Below are 17,820 nucleotides of genomic sequence, written 5' to 3'. Positions count from 1 at the left end.
AGACAGCCCCTCAAGGGCAGCTTTGTGCTCTTCGGAGCAGGGGCAGGTGGATGTGGGGGGTCCTGCTCCAGGGTCGAAGCAGGAGTGTTTGTGGAGCTGACCAGACACCTGTGACTCCTGCCTCCCAGGTGGCCGGAGGCAGCCAGGATGACAGCTCTCCCCAGGAGCCCTGCTGCCCGCTGAGGAACATGATCAGCAAGTCCCGTGAGTGTTGTGCGACGCCCCCCCGCCCAAAGGCCAGGCTCTGGAAGCAGCCTTCAGCAGCATCCTGGGATCCTGGGGTCTGTGGAGGGGCAGACGGGGAGCCGGGGGCCCCTCTCTTCATCTTAGGTCCATGCCCTGAGCTGGGGCCAGGAGGGGGCCGGGGATGGGTCTGCTGGAGTTGGGGGTGGAGGGGCCCAGAACGGGGCAGGTGGGAGGCTGGGCGGGGGCTGCGCCTGCCTGTCCCCGCCTCCAGCTCCTCCGTGCATGTGCCCCGCAGGCTGGAAGCTGCTGGCCATGCTGGCTCTGGTGCTGGTCGTCATGGTGTGGTACTCCATCTCCCGAGAAGACAGGTACATGGAGCTGTGAGTCAACTTCCATGTCCTTCCATCGGTTCTTCTCGGGCTTAGGGATGGAGCGTCGTGGGGTGCGGGACCTAGTCGGGCAGCCAGGGCACGGCCTCTCGCCCACAGCTGCTGGTGCGGATGCTTTTGTGGGGCTGGGGTGGGCTCTGGGATGACTCCCCTGGGCCCTCACAGGGAGTGCGGGGGCAGCGAGAGCTGGATCCCAGTGATTTGTCTCAAAGTGAAACTTGGGCTGAGATGATTTTACACTACAGTCCTCCTCCAGTACTTAGGACCGCTGTGCCGCGGGAGGAGGTTGAGGCTGCCTGCAGCGCTGGCCCTGGGCTCCTGGCTCTGACTGAGGCTCCTGCCCCCTCTCCTTTTCTGTCTCCAGTTTTTATTTTCCCATCCCAGAGAAGAGGGAGCCGTGCCTGCAGGGCGAGGCAGAGAGGAAGGCCTCTAAGCTCTTTGGCAAGTAAGCACGTGGGGGTGCGGGGCAGGGCATGCCGTGAGCTGGGCCTGAGGGGCTCGCAGCGCCCGCCCGGGCCTCATGCTGGCGAGGGAGACCTGGGGTAGGCGGAGCCAAGGAGGGAGGGGGAGCCTACAATATCCGTCAGGGCCCTGACCCTGCTGGCATCAGGGTTAATTCCTTTCTCATCCCCACCCTGCTCTCACCTCTTACAGCAACTCCCGAGACCAGCCCATCTTCCTGCAGCTTAAGGATTATTTCTGGGTCAAGACACCGTCTGCCTACGAGCTGCCTTATGGGACCAAGGGGAGCGGTACGTTCCTGCCTGGCTTTCAGGAATGGTGGCTCACGTCGGCCACACTGCTTCCTGTTCTTTGCCGTCCACGGCCCCAGTGCCCTCATTCTGAGCCGGGGGCGGGGACAGCAGCCAGGGCTCTGAGGGCAGGGAGGGAGGGCCGGCAGCCTGCAGGGCGCCAGCTGTGGGGTCAGCCCCTCTGTCGGTTCTTTCTGCAGAAGACGTGCTCCTCCGAGTGCTAGCCATCACCAGCCACTCCGTGCCTGAGAGCATCCAGAGGTAAGGAGAGCGCCTTCCGCCTAGGCCGGGCGCCTTCTTCTCCTTCCTGCGCCGGTGTGAAACCGTCACGGCCCGGGCATCAGGTGCCGAGCAGGCAGAGGCCGCCGGGGCCGTCAGCAGCGAGGGGCCCTGCAGGGCGCACCCCATGCGCCGTCTCTCCTCTCTGCCTCTCTGCTCCGCTCTGCTCAGCCTCCTCTTCCTTTAGGGCCTGTGGCTGCAGAGCCAGCATGGCCATCCGCAGGACCGCTGGGGGCCAGGGGCTGAGGGGGCTGGGCACGGTCCTGAGATGGGTGCCCCCCGGGCAGAGGCAGGGCAGCGAGGGTGAAGCGTGAAGCGGAGCGGGGTTCCTCTGGGTTTGATCGCTCCTCTTCCCATGGCAGCCTCAAGTGCCGCCGCTGCGTGGTGGTGGGCAACGGGCACCGGCTGCGGAACAGCTCGCTGGGAGACGCCATCAACAAGTACGACGTGGTCATCAGGTGTGTGCCCGTCTCCTCTTACGCCTGCTTGGGGACTGGGCGTCCCAGACGGGGCTGTAGACGGGCCCAGCAGGCTGTGGTGATGGGCATCCTCCTCCCCCTGTAGATTGAACAACGCCCCAGTGGCCGGCTATGAGGGCGACGTGGGCTCCAAGACCACCATGCGTCTCTTCTACCCCGAATCTGCTAATTTTGACCCCAAAGTGGAAAACGACCCGGACACGCTTCTTGTCCTGGTAGCTTTCAAGGCGATGGACTTCCATTGGATCGAGACCATCCTCAGCGACAAGAAGCGGGTAAGTGGGCAGGCAGGCGGGGACGGGGACCTGGGGACGGGGACACTGCCCGAGTCAGGGCCTCATGCTCCGCGACATCTGCCTTGCAGTCCTAAAGAGCTGGTGAGGGGACGGCGTGACCCGGGCTCCCAGCGGTCAGGCCTCCCGCCGAGGGTGGTGTTCTGTTGGGCTTCTGACCAGCCTCCCCAGCAGCCGGGCTACAGGCCCACAGGAGTCAGGAGGTGGCAGCCCAAGCACCCACGCTTGATGGATGTCTGGGCCAAGAGAGCTGCCGAGTGCAGGCTGCCTGTGAGGAACCTGGGGGTGAGGACCCTCCAGCAGCCACCTCCAGGCAGGGGCAGGTTAGGACGGTGAGGTCTGTGCCCTGACAGACAGACCCCAGAAAGAGTGCACACGGCACTCTGCCGTCCTCTCTAACGCTGTGGGTTTTGCTGTGTTTAGACAGCCTAAGACTCTAGCCTCTGCCTCCGGTTTGGATATCCTTGGAGCGGGGGCGTGACGGGACCCTATGCTCCACTCACCTTGTCACCCAGCCTCCCCGAGGGGTGCCCTTCCTGCTCTCTTTCCCTGCTCTCCTCTGGTCTCCCTCCTCAGGCACACACCCCACCTCCCTTCCTCTCGCTCCGCACTCCCGGGGCCTCTGCCACCTCTTGGACTCCATCGCCCGGCTGAAGGCCACTGGGTCGGACTTGAGAAACATATCTTCACCTTCTCTCTCTCCCTTCTGACTCCATCTTCCTAGGTGCGAAAGGGTTTTTGGAAACAGCCTCCCCTCATCTGGGAAGTCAACCCCAAACAGATTCGGATTCTCAACCCCTTCTTCATGGAGATCGCGGCTGACAAGCTGCTGAGCCTGCCGATGCAGCAGCCACGGAAGATCAAGCAGGTGATGACGGCTGGGCACGGGGACGCCAGGCCTGAAGGTCAGGGTCCTGGGCGGGAAGTAGGTGGGACATTCCTGTAGGCTTGGGGAGCCGTGGAAGGATCCCATGAGAGGGGACAATAATAGCAGAGACAGCAGCTTGCATTGGACCTCCAGGAACACACCTCTAATCAACATCTATCGTTGTTAGCTTGCTGTGGCCAGCGAGAGGGACGCTTTGGACAGCTGTGGGGCATCTTCAAAGCGGGGACAGGGGAAGGGTCTGTGTCCAGTTTGGGGACTGGAGTGAGAGGATGGCTTTGGCCAGTACTGGTCAGAATTTGTAAACCAGCTGCTCAAACAGTCTAGTGGTCCCGTCCATGGAACAACTTGGGCCCACGCAGGGTTACTGGCAGGTGCTTGGCCTGTGATCTTGTCTTGGAACATACTGGTTTGAGTGAGTTAAAAGAGTTTGAGCTTCAACAGTTTTTTTTTTTTTTTTTGAGACAGAGTCTCACTCTGTCGCCCGGGCTAGAGTGCCGTGGCGTCAGCCTAGCTCACAGCAACCTCAAACTCCTGGGCTCAAGCGATCCTCCTGCCTCAGCCTCCCGAGTAGCTGGGACTACAGGCTGTGCGCCACCATGCCCGGCTAATTTTTTTCTATATATTTTTAGTTGTCTGATTAATTTCTTTCTATTTTTAGTAGAGACGGGGTCTCGCTCTTGCTCAGGCTGGTTTCGAACTCCTGAGCTCAAACAATCCGCCTGCCTTGGCCTCCCAGAGTGCTGGGATTACAGGCGTGAGCCACCGCGGCTGGCCAAGCTTCAACAGTTTTGTCTTGCATGTCACGGTTTGGTACAGTGTGTCGATTCTCGGGAGTCATGATGCAGCTTCGCAAGTTATGGTTTTGATTTCGGCGCCCCGGTGGTCTTCGGCTGGTGGGCTTGAACCCACCTTGTAGCTTCCCAAGTACTTCCATGAGCATTTTGGAGCCCCTCGGGGAAAAGAGGTAGACCACACAGATGGCTGTGCCGCTGCCTGCGTTGCTTTGGCCGGTGAGCCACTCGGAGCCTCGGTTTTCTTGTCTGTATGGTGGGGTTAATATCCCTACTGACCTCTGAAGGCCGTTGTAGGATTTAAGGAAACGATTATGTAAAATACCTGTTATGGAGATGAGCACACAGTGCCTGCTCCATAAATATTTGACAAATTTTGAACAAACTATTTTACGCTTTACTGAACATCCACCTGTGAATTCAGCTTCGTGCGTTGAACGCCTGCTTTTGTGACCGCTCAGTGCGGGCCCAGGTCTGCAGCTTGGGGAGCAGGACACGCCCCTTGCCCTAAGGGAACTCAGTCCAGCAGAGTAAGCGGCAGGTTGCACGGTGGAGGGATCGAGTGCCACCGTGGAGAGTTGTTCCAAATGCTGCGGGACTTCGGAGGAGGGGCAGACATCTGCCCAGGGGAGGCGGTGCTGGAGCCAGGCGGGCAAGGCTCCTGCCGCGGCTCACTGGGCAGAGAATCGGGCAGGGCGTTCCATTTGGCGAGAGCCAACAGCTCCTCCGGCACCGGGTTGGGCTAGTGCAGTGGAGTCGTGGGGCATCAAGGAGGAGTTCTGTGCCAGGGACGGGGCGCAGATGGAGAGGAGGTGGGGAGGGAGGTAAGAGAGGGTGAGGACCTGAACCCAGCTCCCGGTGGCAGGAGGGGAGAAGGAGGGGAGGGATGTGACGGTGTATTTCTGCTGCTGCTCGCTGATTACCGCAGCATGGTGGCCTATGATGCCCGTGTCTTGGCCCATAGTCCTGCAGGTCTGAAGCCCAGCACAGCGGGGCTCGGTTCTCTGCACGTCACAAGGCTGAACTCAGTTTCTCAGCCAGACCGAGTTCTCGTCCGGAGGCTCACGGGGGAAATTTTGCTTGCTGCTCATTCAGTGCCTGTGGCTGTAGGACTGGGTCCCCACGCGCTGTCAGCTGGGGAGGGCCCCTCAGCTCCTGGGGGCCGCCCACATTCCTTGCCACATGGCTCCTCCTTTAAGCCAGCGACAGCACGACGCATCCTTCTTGTGCTTCCAGTCTCTGACTTCCTCTGTTTCTGGTCTCGACACCCAGAGTTAAAGGTCCCGGTAATCAGGTCAAGGCCAGCAGGATGGCCTCCTCTCCTGCGGTCAGCCTGCCATGCAAAGAACATCCCGTAACGAAATCTCACCGTGCTCACGGGTCCTGCACGCACGCAGAGGGGAGTACACGAGGGCTGGGGTCGTCAGGGTCGTCTTACAGTTCTGCCCGCGACCGCACACATGGCACAGGTGGAATCGAGGGGTTTCTGACCGAGTCTAGGTTCTTGGCTTGGGTGACTGGGAGGTGGTGACATGTTGAACCGACACAGAGATGCACGGAGGAGCAGGAGGAGTTTGGTGAGTTTGAGGAGCCACGGCCAGGCGGAGCAGGCTAGAAGGCCGCGGAAACGCGGTTCCGCAGGGGCCCGAACTGGCCGAGGAAACGCGGTGGTGGTGAGAGCAGCAGCGTGAAAAAGAAGGCCGGGGCAGGCAGCAGAAGGTGAGCAGGTAGGGGAGCTCAGGAGGGAGCTGGAGAGAGCCGTGGCAGAGGCCTGACGGGGCCCAGGAGCGACCCCCACATGGGTGTGGGCGGCTGAAGTGGTCTGCAGGGCAGGTTGCTAGAGCTGAGGAAGGCAAGATGCGTGGAGGGAGAACATGAGGCTGCCCACCCCGCGGAAGAACGAGGGATGGAGGACGGGAGGTCCTCAGAGAAGCCCCCGTGGTGGGCAGGAAAGGGCCAGCTGCCCTGCTTCAGAGAGGGGGAGCCCACCCCCATAAAGGGTCACACAGCTAGCGAGTGTCAGAGCCCCCAGATCTCCTTAATGAGGTGAGCTTCTCCAAGGAGGAAGGCAGAACCTTTCCCCTCTTTGAGCCTCAGTTTTCTCATCTGTAAAAGGGGACTAAAGATAGCATCCATTGCCAAGTGTTTTTGTGAGGACTGGATGAGATTATACTCGGTAAGATACTTAACACAGTGTCTGGCACACTAGTGCTCAGAAAGTAATAGGTTGTCATTATCGTCATTCTGATTGTCATCGTCATTCCTCCCCTAGATGTGTGGTGCTGTACTGTTCAGTGTGGCAGCCACTAGCCACATGTGACTATTTATTTATATGTATTATTATTTTTCTAGAGATAGGCTCTCTCTGTCACCCAGGCTGGAGTGCAGTGGCTACGCCTGGGTGTGATCACAACTCACTGCAGCCTTGAACTCCCGGCCCAAATGTTTCTCCCACCTCAGCCTCCTGAGCAGCTGGCACTGCAGGTGTGGCCACCTCACGTGGCACACGTGACCATTTAAATTTAAATTTCGATTAGTTAAAATTGCACTGGCCCCACTCGCGTGCTCAGGCTCGTGGCTGCCACATGGGACGGCGCACGTGAACGTTTCCGTGACGGCAGAACGTTCTACTGCAGGGTGCCGGCCTGGGAGGGGTGGGACGAGCAGGTCTCCCTGACACCCCCACTCCTTGTCCCTCAGAAGCCCACCACGGGCCTGCTGGCCATCACCCTGGCCCTCCACCTGTGCGACCTGGTGCACATCGCCGGCTTTGGCTACCCAGACGCCCACAACAAGAAGCAGACCATCCATTACTACGAGCACATCACGCTCAAGTCCATGGCGGTAAGCAGCCGCTTGTGCGAGCTGGCGGGATGGACGGGCCTGGGGACCGGACACTCAGAGGGACACCGGGTGAGTGAGTGTGGTGCCGGGGCCCAGAGGCGGTTCACAGGGAGGTCACTCAGAGAGTCCGGACGGGAACCGAGGCCCCCGGACTCTGTGGCCGGCACCCGCTGTGTGCAGCCGAGAGCCAGCACGGGGAAGGGAGCTCCCGAGAAGGGTGGGGCTGTGGGGAGTGGGGCAGGGAGACTCTCCTGGGGACAGAGAGATCCCTGGGGGTCCCTCAGTTCACTTCCTTGGCTGTTCCCACAGGGCTCGGGCCACAATGTGTCCCAGGAGGCGCTGGCCATTAGGCGGATGCTGGAGATCGGAGCCATCAAGAACCTCACGTGCTTCTGACGCGGGCGAGAGCGCAACCCACCAGTTGCCGGCTCTGCTGCCTGGGTGACCCCCATCCATGGCCGTGCCTGATGCCAGCGTGACCCACTTGGACTCACTGCCTGTGGACAGAGTCCCGGGACCGGCCAGGTCTGAGACGAGGCCGTGCACCAGCCGCTCCTGTGGAGCCCAGATCCAGTCAGCGTGGGGGCCCTGGGCCGCAGGCGCCCGGCCGAGGCGGGGGCTTGTTGCCGCAGCACCTCCTCTCTGCCGGCACCGAGGGATTATTTAACAGGCTATTTAACTATAGGGCAGGAAGGTGCCGTGGGCTGGTCCCATGGCATCTAGGAAAGAGGCCAGTACAGTGTTCTGCCCGCTTTTTATAAACTTACATGCGATGGGCCTACGAAGGCCCAGACACAGAGCCGGTCTCCCAGGAGGGTGAGGACATCGAGATTGGTGGGTGCCCTCCAGAGAGGGGCTGCTACCTCCCAGCAGGCATGGGAAGAGCACTGGTATGGGGGTTCCACTGAGAAGGGGACCTCATTGAGAAAAGAGGTAAAAACCCACCATTAAACTATTTTTCCTAAAACGGAAGCAGTTGTGATGCCCTGCATCCTTTCAGGTTGGGGAGGGGACAGGTGGGGTGTGACAGCAGCGTGGCCATTCGGGGAACAGGTGCTTCTCGAGTACAGAACAGCGCTTGGTGCCCGGTCGTGCATTAGCCCCCTGGCGTCGCGGGCGCCTGCAGCAGGCCTGTGTTCAGACCCCGGGCCTGGGCCTGGCTCCTGGGGCGGTTTACTTCCCAGAGGGAGGGAGGGAGGGGCCGCAGACGCCAGGTGGGAGTGGCAGGTCCTCTCCCGTCTTCCTTCCTCTCGCCCTCACCATTCTTCAGCTACCAAAATCTCATGCGTGTGTGCTTTAAGGACAGGGGTGGGGTCAGACAAAGAAAGCCAAGTTTCCCTTCTGAGATTAAGGGGAACCAGAACATGGAGTTTATGGAAGGTCCCGCCAGCGACCCAGGCTGCCAGGATAGCGTGGGCAGGGCTGGGGGGCAGTGTTCCAGGGACTTGGCAAGGCCTGCCGGTCAGTCGCCAGGCCAGGGGATGAAACTTTCTTTCCTGGGTCTCTAGAATCCTAACAGCCCTGCCGTGTGCTCGTGTCTCACGCCTTTGTTCTCCATCTTCCCAGGCCTCTGCTTAGCTGCCAGCTGGGCTTCCCGCCACCCCCACAGCTGTTCCTTCACATCTGGGGCCAGGAGAGAGAGTTGGAACTCCCTCGTGGGGAATGAAACTCACAGCTGTGTTCCTGGCTGGCTTGCAAAGAGTTGCAGCCTTGAGGTTTTGAGACAAGCCAGGCTGGGCCAGGACAGATAAAGAGGGCAGTGATTTGGGAGGAACAGAGGAAGGTGACACAGTGCTCGAGAGGGTGTTGGAACGGCCTTGAGAACACCCAACCTCATCCCACAGGCCGGCCCTGCTCTCTCAGGCCTGGCTCCTTTGCCCACTGCTCTCCTCCTGGGGAGGGGGCTCTGAGAGCAAATAGGGCCCTGGACCTGCACCCAAGCCCCCGTCCTCCACAAGGGCTAGCGCTGCCTTCCAGGCTTTGTTCTGGGAGGGAGCTTGTTGACTCCAACAGGGGTGTGTGAGTTGGGGCGGGGTCATCTCGGCTCTGCTCACCCCTGACGTATGCAAGGGAATGTCCACTTCCCCACCCAGGGCCATCCAAAGTAGCTGTCTGCGCACACAATCCAGCTGTCCTGGACCGAGGCCACTGCCTGTACTGAACGTGCCCAAACTTGAGCCAGAATCCAACACGGGGGATGGGTCAGACCATCCCCCACACTGCACACACAGGGGCATGCTACGTTCTCGCTGCGTTAGGTTGGTGACACCACGTGCAGCCAGTCCCTGAGGATCCCGCACAGAGAGCACCGTGCGGGGTACACCCAGACAGACCCGCTCGCTTGGGGTGGGCGGAGCCACCCTCAGGGCTCCCGGCGCCCCGCACGGAGAGCAGCGGGGGCGCCGCGGCGCGTCCTCACCCGGCTCGGCACTCACTCGCCGGCCCGCGCCGGGCCCCAATTCCTGCGCTCCGAGACGCGGGCGCGGGGCGGGCCGGCCAGTGGGGACCGCCGACCTCGGGACATCCAGGATGAAGGTTCCCGGGTTTTACCCGGGCTGCTGGGGACGGGCCTGGGAATCTGGATTTTAACATGCGTCGGGAACCGCTGCTCTAGCGGTCTAGACTCCAGCACCATCTCCGGGGCTCCTTCAGCCCTGCGGTGCGCGCGGAAACCCCGCGCTAATCCCGGGCGTCCCGGAGCCGCGCTGCGCAGGCGCACGCGCAGCGCCCTCCGGCGGGCAGGGGGCAGTCGCTGTGCGCGGGTCGCCTCGCCCACATCAGGGCGGGGCCGCGCATGCGTGGTCCGCGCCGGCGCCGGGCTGGCCCGACGGCGGTGGGAACGGGCGGCGGCTCTGGGACTCCCCGTCGGACTCCGGCCAGCTTGCCGGCCTCCGCCCGCGGCCTCTCGGGACGCTGACCTGGCGCCCGCCTCAGGCGAGGCCGGCGCCTCCCTGGCAAGCGGCTCGAGTTCTGGCGACGGCCAGAGGCCGTCACGTGACTGCTTGGCCTCCCGGGGGGCGGGGCGAGCGAGACTCGGACTGCGGGGAGGACAAGGGATCTGCCCCAACAGTTCCGACTGTGGGAGTCCAGCCCTCCTCCACAGAGGGGAAACTGAGGCCCGGGGGAGAAGGGACGCCCGGCTCGACCTCCTTCCTGGGCAAGACTAGAGTAGGTCGTGCAGGAGCACATTCAAACGCGATTCCGTATTCACATCACGTGGTGTGCCGTAATTTCGGACACTTCGGGTTTTTATTTACACCTTCCAGGGGCATCAGTACACGCAACTGCTTTATTCCAGAGACCGTCGAGCCTACGGAGAGTTTGAGCTTGGAAGCAGTTCTGTCCGGGAGGCAGGACGGTGCAGAGCACACGATGCGGACGGCTCCGCTCCCTGCTCCGCCGTTAGTTGGCGCCGTGCAGCTCTGCCGCTGCGTGTGGACGCTGGTGATCGTGCACGCGCGACCACCGCCAGGTGCGAGAGATCTGATGGGAACATGTCGTGAAAGCACGTCGTGGGTTGTGAAGTGTGGCATCAGTGTTAGACTGGAAAGCTGCCTTGCGTGATGGAAAATGCTGGAGAGAGTATGGAACAGGTGGGGTACATTTGCAGGGCCAAATAGTTGCCAGGTAGTGAGTAACATGGCTCGTTACAAAAACGTCTTTGTCTTAAATCGCCCACGAGCTAAGTGGGGAAGGTAAGACATCATTGAAATGAGTCAAACGATGAACAAACTGCTCTCTAGCCCTGGTTTTCAAGCTGACGTCAGACACCTTTAGGGGTTTTTGAGAAAGGTTTCGTGGGAAACATCCGTTTCAATGAAATGTAGCATACCAGAGTGGGTTCCTAAAGGTTGAGTACTACAACCTCAGAGTTGGTGAGCTCTCCTCTAAACCCTCTGACCTTTTTGAAGTCTTGATTAGTTTCAGAAAATTATCTGTTAGTTTTGAACATTCCCATGGTTCTGTACCAGACATGCTTCCAAGAAATCAGATCTTCTTTCCAACTTAATTTAAGGAGGGGTGTGGTGTGTGTCTGTGTGTGTCTGTAGTTACAGCCAGTTTTCTCACCCAGTTCTTTCTCGATGAGTTTACCTCTCTTGTTAGAGATCTTTGGGATCCTGCACCCAGGAAATAAGGGGAGATCAACTTTGAGTCTTTCTAGATGACAGATTTGGAAGAAGCCCAAATGTATTGGAAGAATAGCAGTTGGAGAGCTGCTTCACTTGAAGGGACCACAGAGAGTGGGAAGCAGGTGGGACAGACCACAGTGCTAAGACCACAGTGCTTAGCGCAAAAGGGTTTGACAAAAGTTTTTAGGGAAAAATCAACTTTGGGAAAGGCGGGTGCTGTTTCTTTCCCCATTTCAGGTTCCCAGGGAAGGCTAACAATTTAAACACCTACCCTCTGAACAGAGGCATAGCTTCCTCTTGAGAGCCTTGGGAGGCTGGGACGGTGGTGTTGGTGGGGAGAATGGGAGGAGGCTGGGATGTTGATGCAGCCCTAGGGAATGGAAGTTGGAATCGCTGCACTGAGCTCTTCCAGAACCATCTGTCCACTCTGAGGCTCCCCAACACTATGGACATGCGGCACCAACTTTAACACTCAGGGAGTGGATTCACTTGCTTAAAAATGTGTCTCTCTTCTTACTCTTTTTACTCTCTTCTTACTCTCCTCTACTCAAGGAAAAAACATCCCGAGAGTACAAGCTGGAGTCTGGTAAGGAGGTTCCTTCCAGTTCTGTGCTCACGTTTCCTCTGTGGGTTTATGTTGCACTGATGTAGTGCTTGCATGGCAGGGGGGCTAGAGAGACTTTTTAATTAAAAGTCAAATAGGAAGTCCTTATCTGAAAATTCTGCTTTAGAAGTCCTGAAGCCTTATCTGTATCACGTTATCTCTACTTGCCTTCTGTTAGTGTTTCTCTCAAGTGCGATGCCCGTTAATGTCATGAATATACTTTCTAGTCCTTATGCAGCAGAGCCTGACCCTCTCATTTCCTTGCGGAGGCGGCGAAGGTGGTATCTTTCACTCAGTCCACCTGAACTTGTCTTTGCGTAATTGTAGATGACCTTTAGGGCTGCGGTCCCTAACTGCCCCCTCTTGTGTGTGGAAAATTGTCTTCCATGAAACCGATCCCTGGTGCCAAAAAGGTTGGGGACCGGGCTTTAGGGGATTTGAATCCTTTCCTGTATTCAGCTCCTATCCTGAGTAGTACTTTTTCTCCTGCACAATTAGGAATAGATTTCAGAGAAACTACATTTAAGACCCTAATCCTCCCAATGAAGATCTGGACTTCCTGAGACTTCACTTACCTCCTTTTTGAACATTAATACTTTAGATCCACCATAAAGAAGACAATTATAAAGAAGCGTTCTTTGAATGTTCTCATAGCATTCCAAGATACTGCCAAGGGCCATAAGGTTAAGGGGCAGAGGCAGGAAATGCTTTTGCTTGTCTGGTATTCTCCAGTCAGGGAGCTCAGGAAGCTTGCCGCCCAGGGGTCGAGGATGTCCCGGGCCTGTGGGTTGGCTGAGTGGACTGTCCCACAGAAGCGCACTGGGAACACGGAGGGGCAGGCAGATTCTGGCAGAGGCATAAATATAACCAGGGAGGGAGACCACCATCCCACAACCTATCTTGTGAATGGTCTGTGTTCACACAAGGCCTTTTAAACATGAGGGCTATCGTGGTAGAAAAACTACAGGGCTTGTGTTGTAGTAACCAGAGCTTTCGGTCTGTGTCAGAGACCTTGCCGTTAGGGAGGAGGGAGAGGTTAGCGAGATCCTACGGCAAACATGGACTCATCCAGAACGATTCCTTACTTTTAGAAAGAGGAGTAGCTTGGAATTTTCTCACTTCTCCCAGTTGGTGACCTGGCTAGGAAGACTGGAACGCAGAGGGGTAGAGAAAGGATGACTGAGGCCTGCTGGAAGCGAGAAGCCACTGTCAGCAAGAGAGCGCTTCTCAATGACCAAGATTGCTGCTGTTTTGACGTGAAAGTTGCAAATAACTGGTATGTGGTTTACAGCTCCTAAAAACAGCTCGGATAAGAGGCTTTTAAAAGACCTTTTTAAAGGGGAAGTAAAATTCAAGATTTAGTCGAGCTGTCACTGGCTGAAGTCTAAAGGTTTGTTTCTTTAGGCGCACCAAGCGACACTTTAAGTAGACGTCTATGTGTGAATTAAGATAGTTGTTATTTAAATATTTATATTTTTATTTTAATAACGAGTGTTTTATAGGGAAAGTTCCTAGAGAAGACCGCAGGACTCCGCTTCATCTTTTTTCTTTCTGGGGCCATCACAGACCACACGCAGGAAGCCTGGGAAGGGTGGGTCAAACCTGTGGCGTGTGCCTCGCGGCGTCGGCTGGCCGCGGTGACGGCAAATACCGCAAGCAGCTCACGCTCCTCTCCAGCCAGGAAGTGAGAAATGGAATTCCTGTTGGCCCCCGTTCTCCTGCTCTGAGAAATCTCCCAAGGACTGCCTCATATTGTTTTCATTTCCTAGGTCCTTTCTGTGCTGGGAACTTAGAGGCAGCTTCGTGGCCTGCTGCTTAAGAGGATTTGTTTAAATAGGCTTCGTCAGAAACGGATTTGATGTGACATTCTAGCTCTTCATATGAGAACACTTCCTATTCGAGGGAAGTCGAAGACGTGGTGGAAATAACCCTGGCCTTTGCGGACTGATAGTGGGCCTGAGAATTAGAAACTGGGCTCCCGTCCAGTGCCTCTGAGCCAATAACGAAGTTTAAAGCTATCAGAAAACTGGATCCTGGCCTTGCTAGGGGTGGGGGTGATTTGATACACAGCGTAGCTTTGTTTCCCAGGGAGCTGTGGTCTTTCCAGGTCGTCTGGGGACTTAGAGTGGAGGATGCCAGTCCTGCCTTCCTAATGGAGCGGTGGCTCGTCCTTGCCCAGCCCGCCCCAGAGTGGGCACTGGCAGACGGCCACTTCCATCCACATTCTAGGATGAGAGTGGCCTTGAGTTTGCCGTGTAGGATGGGAACATCTTGGAGTGGAAATCACGTGCATTTAAATGTCATGTTTGCCACTTGTTAGGTCTTGATCTTGGGCAAGTCTTGTGCCGCCCTTAAGCCTAATTCCCACATCTGTAAAATGGTGATACTTTGTAGAATTGTGAAGATTAAATAAGATTATAAATGGAGAGCACTCATTTAGAGTCTCACTGTCCTGCCTGGGCTAGAGTGCCGTGGCGTCAGCCTAGCTCACAGCAACCTCAAATTCCTGGGCTCAAGCCATCCTACTGCCTCAGCCTCCCGAGTAGCTGGGACTACAGGCATGCGCCACCATGCCCGGCTAATTTTTTCTATTTTTAGTTGTTTGGCCAATTTCTTTCTACTTTTAGTAGAGATGGGGTCTCGATCTTGCTCAAGCTGGTCTCGAACTCCTGAGCTCAAATGATCCACCCGCTTCGGCCTCCCAGAGTGCTAGGATCACAGGCTGAGCCACCCCGCCTGGCCTAGAGCACTCATTTAATGCGCAATCACCTACAGGGAAATTCAGGGCTTCCCACTGACTTTTTTTTTCTTAAAAAAAAACAACAAAAAAAACCAAGCTCCCTTTACTGGCTTTTCTGCATCCTCACTCCTTTATGAGAAGGAGCTAGGGCTGGAGACAGCTGAAGGACGCACGTAACTCAGTCTGGCTCCTTCTCAATGATCCAGAGTCCCCAGTTCCCCTCATTTTTTCCCTCCATGCTGTTCTGTCTCACAAAGACTGCACTTGTGCCCTCCCATCGCTTCGGTGGTTCTCTGCCGTGTGTCTGTGTTGGAGAGAGCCCAGAGGGTCGGGCACTGTATAGCCCGGTCTTTGCCGCTGTCCTGGTGCTCTCTGCTCAGCCTCCGCGCTGGTCCCCACTCTTACCCTGGGAGTGCCCAGAGCACAAGAGGAAGCTCATTCTGTTCTACAGGAGAGCAGATTTCTTCCCTTTTCTTCTGGTGGTTCTGTTATAACCTTGAGTTCCAGGAAAGAATGGGCACTTTTATCCTATTAGCTCTGCGGGAGGGGGGACGGGGATAGGGACAAGGAGCAAGGCAGGCTCTGGTGAGGATTAAGAGGTAGACTGTCCCCTCTCCAAAGTGGGGAAGAGCAGGAGAAATTAGTGGACAAATCCTCTTAAGTCATCTTCTTTCTTATTCTAGCATGCCAAGCCATTTTGCATATGGTCTTGGATCCTCTTTCCCTGTTGGCAAAGGGAAAACATCTATGGGGAGAGGGAAACGTTGCTGCGATTATCCTAAAGAGGGCGGGGACCAACATCCTGGCATCTGTGCCAGGCCAGAATGGTTCCAAGAGCAGGATGTGGGATGGGGATGTACAATTACATTTCTGATCAGTGTTTACTCCCTTGGGCTTCGGGGCCGTGAAGGAAGATATCGAGGGGACTGGGGAACTCTGGAGCACCTAGGAAATATGGTCAAAGCCAAAAATCCCTCCAAGTGGAGGAGCTATGAAGGCCATGTGTACACTCTGTGGATTGGGACCACTCAAGGAACCAGAGTCCGGAAAGAAGCACAAACGCGTGTGATAAAGGTTTCCATGATGGGTAAGAGACTACCAGGAAAAACTGGAGAAGAAAAGTCTAAAACTGATGAGGAAACTCCCACCTTGGGGACAGTTTGGGTTCTTCAGAGTTCCCCTTGAACCCCTGAACTAGTGTTCTTACTCACCCATTTATCTACCCGTCTGCCGTGCCCACACCAAGCTGCCGCCCAGCAAAGCCATTCTCAGAACAGAGTCTCGTGTTAGAGTGTGAGATGCATAGTGGTCTAGACTCCTTCAAGAGGGACTCCTCCTCTGAGCCTCTAGTGGAGGGAACGTTCCCTGCAGAATATTGCTCAAAGGTCTAGAAGGACCTGGCCAGTGTCCGGTATGACCACTTTGCTTCCGAGCTGTATTTGGTGAGTCCGGTGGTTGGCGAGTCCTGTTTCTGCACATCCTCTGGCTTGGCCCGTCCACAAAGGAGAGGAGTCTGCCTGTGGGTTTATTGCCTCCGCAGCCAGAGCTGTCAGCTGCCTGCCTTGTCTAGGAAAACTGACTCAAAGAAGGGGACACACCTGGGGTCCCAAAGCACACTGTGAGCGCCTGGGCTCTTCCTGTGGCTCTGCAGGAACAAAAGGACAGAATGGACTTTTGGAGTCATGGCCCTAGCATTTATTCTCAGGTGGTGAACAGGAGGGTGAGGTGTAGAGATACTTTCTCTCTCGCTCATGGAGTCTTACTGAAGACAGGATCGTCGTCCTTGTGTGCGTCAGCTGGGAACGCGCCTCTCGCCGTCTGAAAGACCTGACCTCCGGGCCCCTCAAACCTGACACCTCCCAGGAAACACTCTCCGTAACTTCAAAGAACCCTGACCAGAGACGCTCTCACACTTCTTGTATTGACCGAGCCTGTGCTGAGGGGAGGAGGGGAGCACACGAAGCAGGAGGTGGGCGAGGAGGCTCTGAAGCACACGGCCTAGCCCGGGGCGTGTCGGGCAAGGTCGCCCCGGCGCTCACACTCTCCCTCCTTCCTTCCTTCCCCCCAGTGCTCCAGGCTCCACTGGGCCAGTCCCACCTTAGAGTTCAGAGTTATCAAGTCCGAGGACAGAACTGTAAGAGTATGGACACAAAACACCAAACGGATCAGGGGTGGGCTCCGGTGAGCGCGATGGGAGACATGCCCCTTTGGCTGGGGCCATTTCTGGCTTCTCAGCCTCCAGGGTGTGTGCTGTGAGCAGCAGGGAGCCCAGGTCTCGGGGCCGCTCAGTGCTGGAAGAACTTCCCCCCTCCCCGCAGGGCTGTACAGGAGCACAGGCACAGGGTGGGGGCTTACTGACGGCAAGGGGTAGACCCCGGGGAGACCGGAGAGTGGTCGGCAGTTTCATGAAAGCAAAGTTACAGCTGCCACTTGTGCCTGTGGGAGGAGCAGGTGGAGAAGGGCCTCCAGGAAAGGGCCGGGACAAGGGCGTCCAGCACCAAGCACACTCACTCGGCTGCGTCCTCCGTGCGTCCCCATCCGCCCGCCTCCGGCACACTGCAGCTGGGACCCGGATTTGTGCTTGGTGAGAGCTGCAAAGGAAAGTGGTGGCAGAAACGCTGGGGGCTGCCCTGGCGGTGGCCAGTTCTGGGGTCCTCCGCAAAGTAGCCCTAGTGCCCGAGACCCGGAACAGGGCCCTCTTCCCGGCCGGTCCCCACCCGCGCGTGATCCTAGACGTGGGTCTGCATCCGCCGCTGCAGGGGCCGGCTGGGGTCGGAGTTCTGCGAGGAGGACTGGGAGTGGTGGGAGGAGGAGGCCGAGGCCTTGCTGGCCTTGTCGAACTGCACGTAGCCGTCCTGCTTGCCGCTGCTGCTGACGCTGCTGTCGCACTGCGTGTCCAGGAAGGAGCTGCTGTCGCTGAGCGAGCCCCTCTGGAACTCCCGCTCGCAGAGCTCGATGGAGGAGCTGCCCATGCCCAACACGAACCGCTGCCCGTAGTCGTAGAGGCGGCCCTGGCCGCTCAGGGTGCTGTAGATGTTGGTGAAGGACATGCCGGTGGGCACGCGCTGCTTGGCCGCGGGGCGCAGGTCCGGCTGGCAGCTGGAGAGGGCGATGGTGGGGGTGGAGTGGTGCTCCTTGAAGGTGTTGACGCTGTAGTAGCCGTTGGTGGGGTCCTGCGTGGGCAAGAGCGACGGCATCACCCGGTGCTGCCTCACACAGGGAGGGGCGGGGCAGAGGAAGGGAGCCACCCAGGAGGGGACAGTGCGGGCCAGGCCGTGGGCGGCAGGTGAGCAGGGACCCAGGCGCAGAGGGCCGGCCGGTCCGGGGCGGCAGGCAGGGGTGAGGGCTGGTGGGAGGCGAGCAGAGGCTCTGGCCTGGGTCTATGTCAGGGCAGTGCAAAATCATTTGAAAATCATAGCTGGACAACTAAAAATATATATATAT

At 57.6% G+C, this 17,820-nt stretch overlaps 2 protein-coding genes across 4 annotated transcripts in view; one reads left to right on the top strand and one right to left on the bottom strand.

Annotated features, from left to right (window-relative positions):
* ST3GAL4 (ST3 beta-galactoside alpha-2,3-sialyltransferase 4) overlaps positions 1-7,874 on the top strand; it is a 30,153-nt gene extending 22,279 nt beyond the window's left edge. The window contains exons 2-11 of one of the 2 annotated variants that reach the window (XM_012663624.1): positions 129-204; positions 482-554; positions 940-1,020; positions 1,230-1,327; positions 1,528-1,588; positions 1,969-2,064; positions 2,171-2,360; positions 3,103-3,246; positions 6,759-6,902; positions 7,212-7,874. In XM_012663624.1, the coding sequence (XP_012519078.1) occupies positions 189-204; positions 482-554; positions 940-1,020; positions 1,230-1,327; positions 1,528-1,588; positions 1,969-2,064; positions 2,171-2,360; positions 3,103-3,246; positions 6,759-6,902; positions 7,212-7,298 (990 nt within the window). In that variant the 5' untranslated portion in view covers positions 129-188 and the 3' untranslated portion in view covers positions 7,299-7,874. Of the gene's footprint in view, positions 1-128; positions 205-481; positions 567-939; positions 1,021-1,229; positions 1,328-1,527; positions 1,589-1,968; positions 2,065-2,170; positions 2,361-3,102; positions 3,247-6,758; positions 6,903-7,211 lie in introns of both variants that reach the window. The other variant, XM_012663623.1, reaches the window with a different exon arrangement.
* An 8,174-nt stretch (positions 7,875-16,048) lies between these two features.
* Positions 16,049-17,820, bottom strand: part of KIRREL3 (kin of IRRE like 3 (Drosophila)) — a 108,541-nt gene continuing 106,769 nt past the window's right edge. Inside the window, exon 15 of one of the 2 annotated variants that reach the window (XM_012663622.1) lies at positions 16,049-17,549. In XM_012663622.1, coding sequence (XP_012519076.1) covers positions 17,106-17,549 — 444 coding nt within the window. In that variant the 3' untranslated portion in view covers positions 16,049-17,105. The remainder of the gene's footprint in view (positions 17,550-17,820) is intronic. The other variant, XM_012663621.1, reaches the window with a different exon arrangement.

This window comes from Propithecus coquereli, unplaced genomic scaffold, assembly GCF_000956105.1.
Source record: "Propithecus coquereli isolate 6110/MARCELLA unplaced genomic scaffold, Pcoq_1.0 Scaffold815, whole genome shotgun sequence".
Taxonomy (NCBI): Eukaryota; Metazoa; Chordata; class Mammalia; order Primates; family Indriidae; genus Propithecus; species Propithecus coquereli.
The sequence above is the reverse complement of the archived record's forward strand: the minus strand, read 5'-3'. Positions and strand labels throughout refer to the sequence as shown.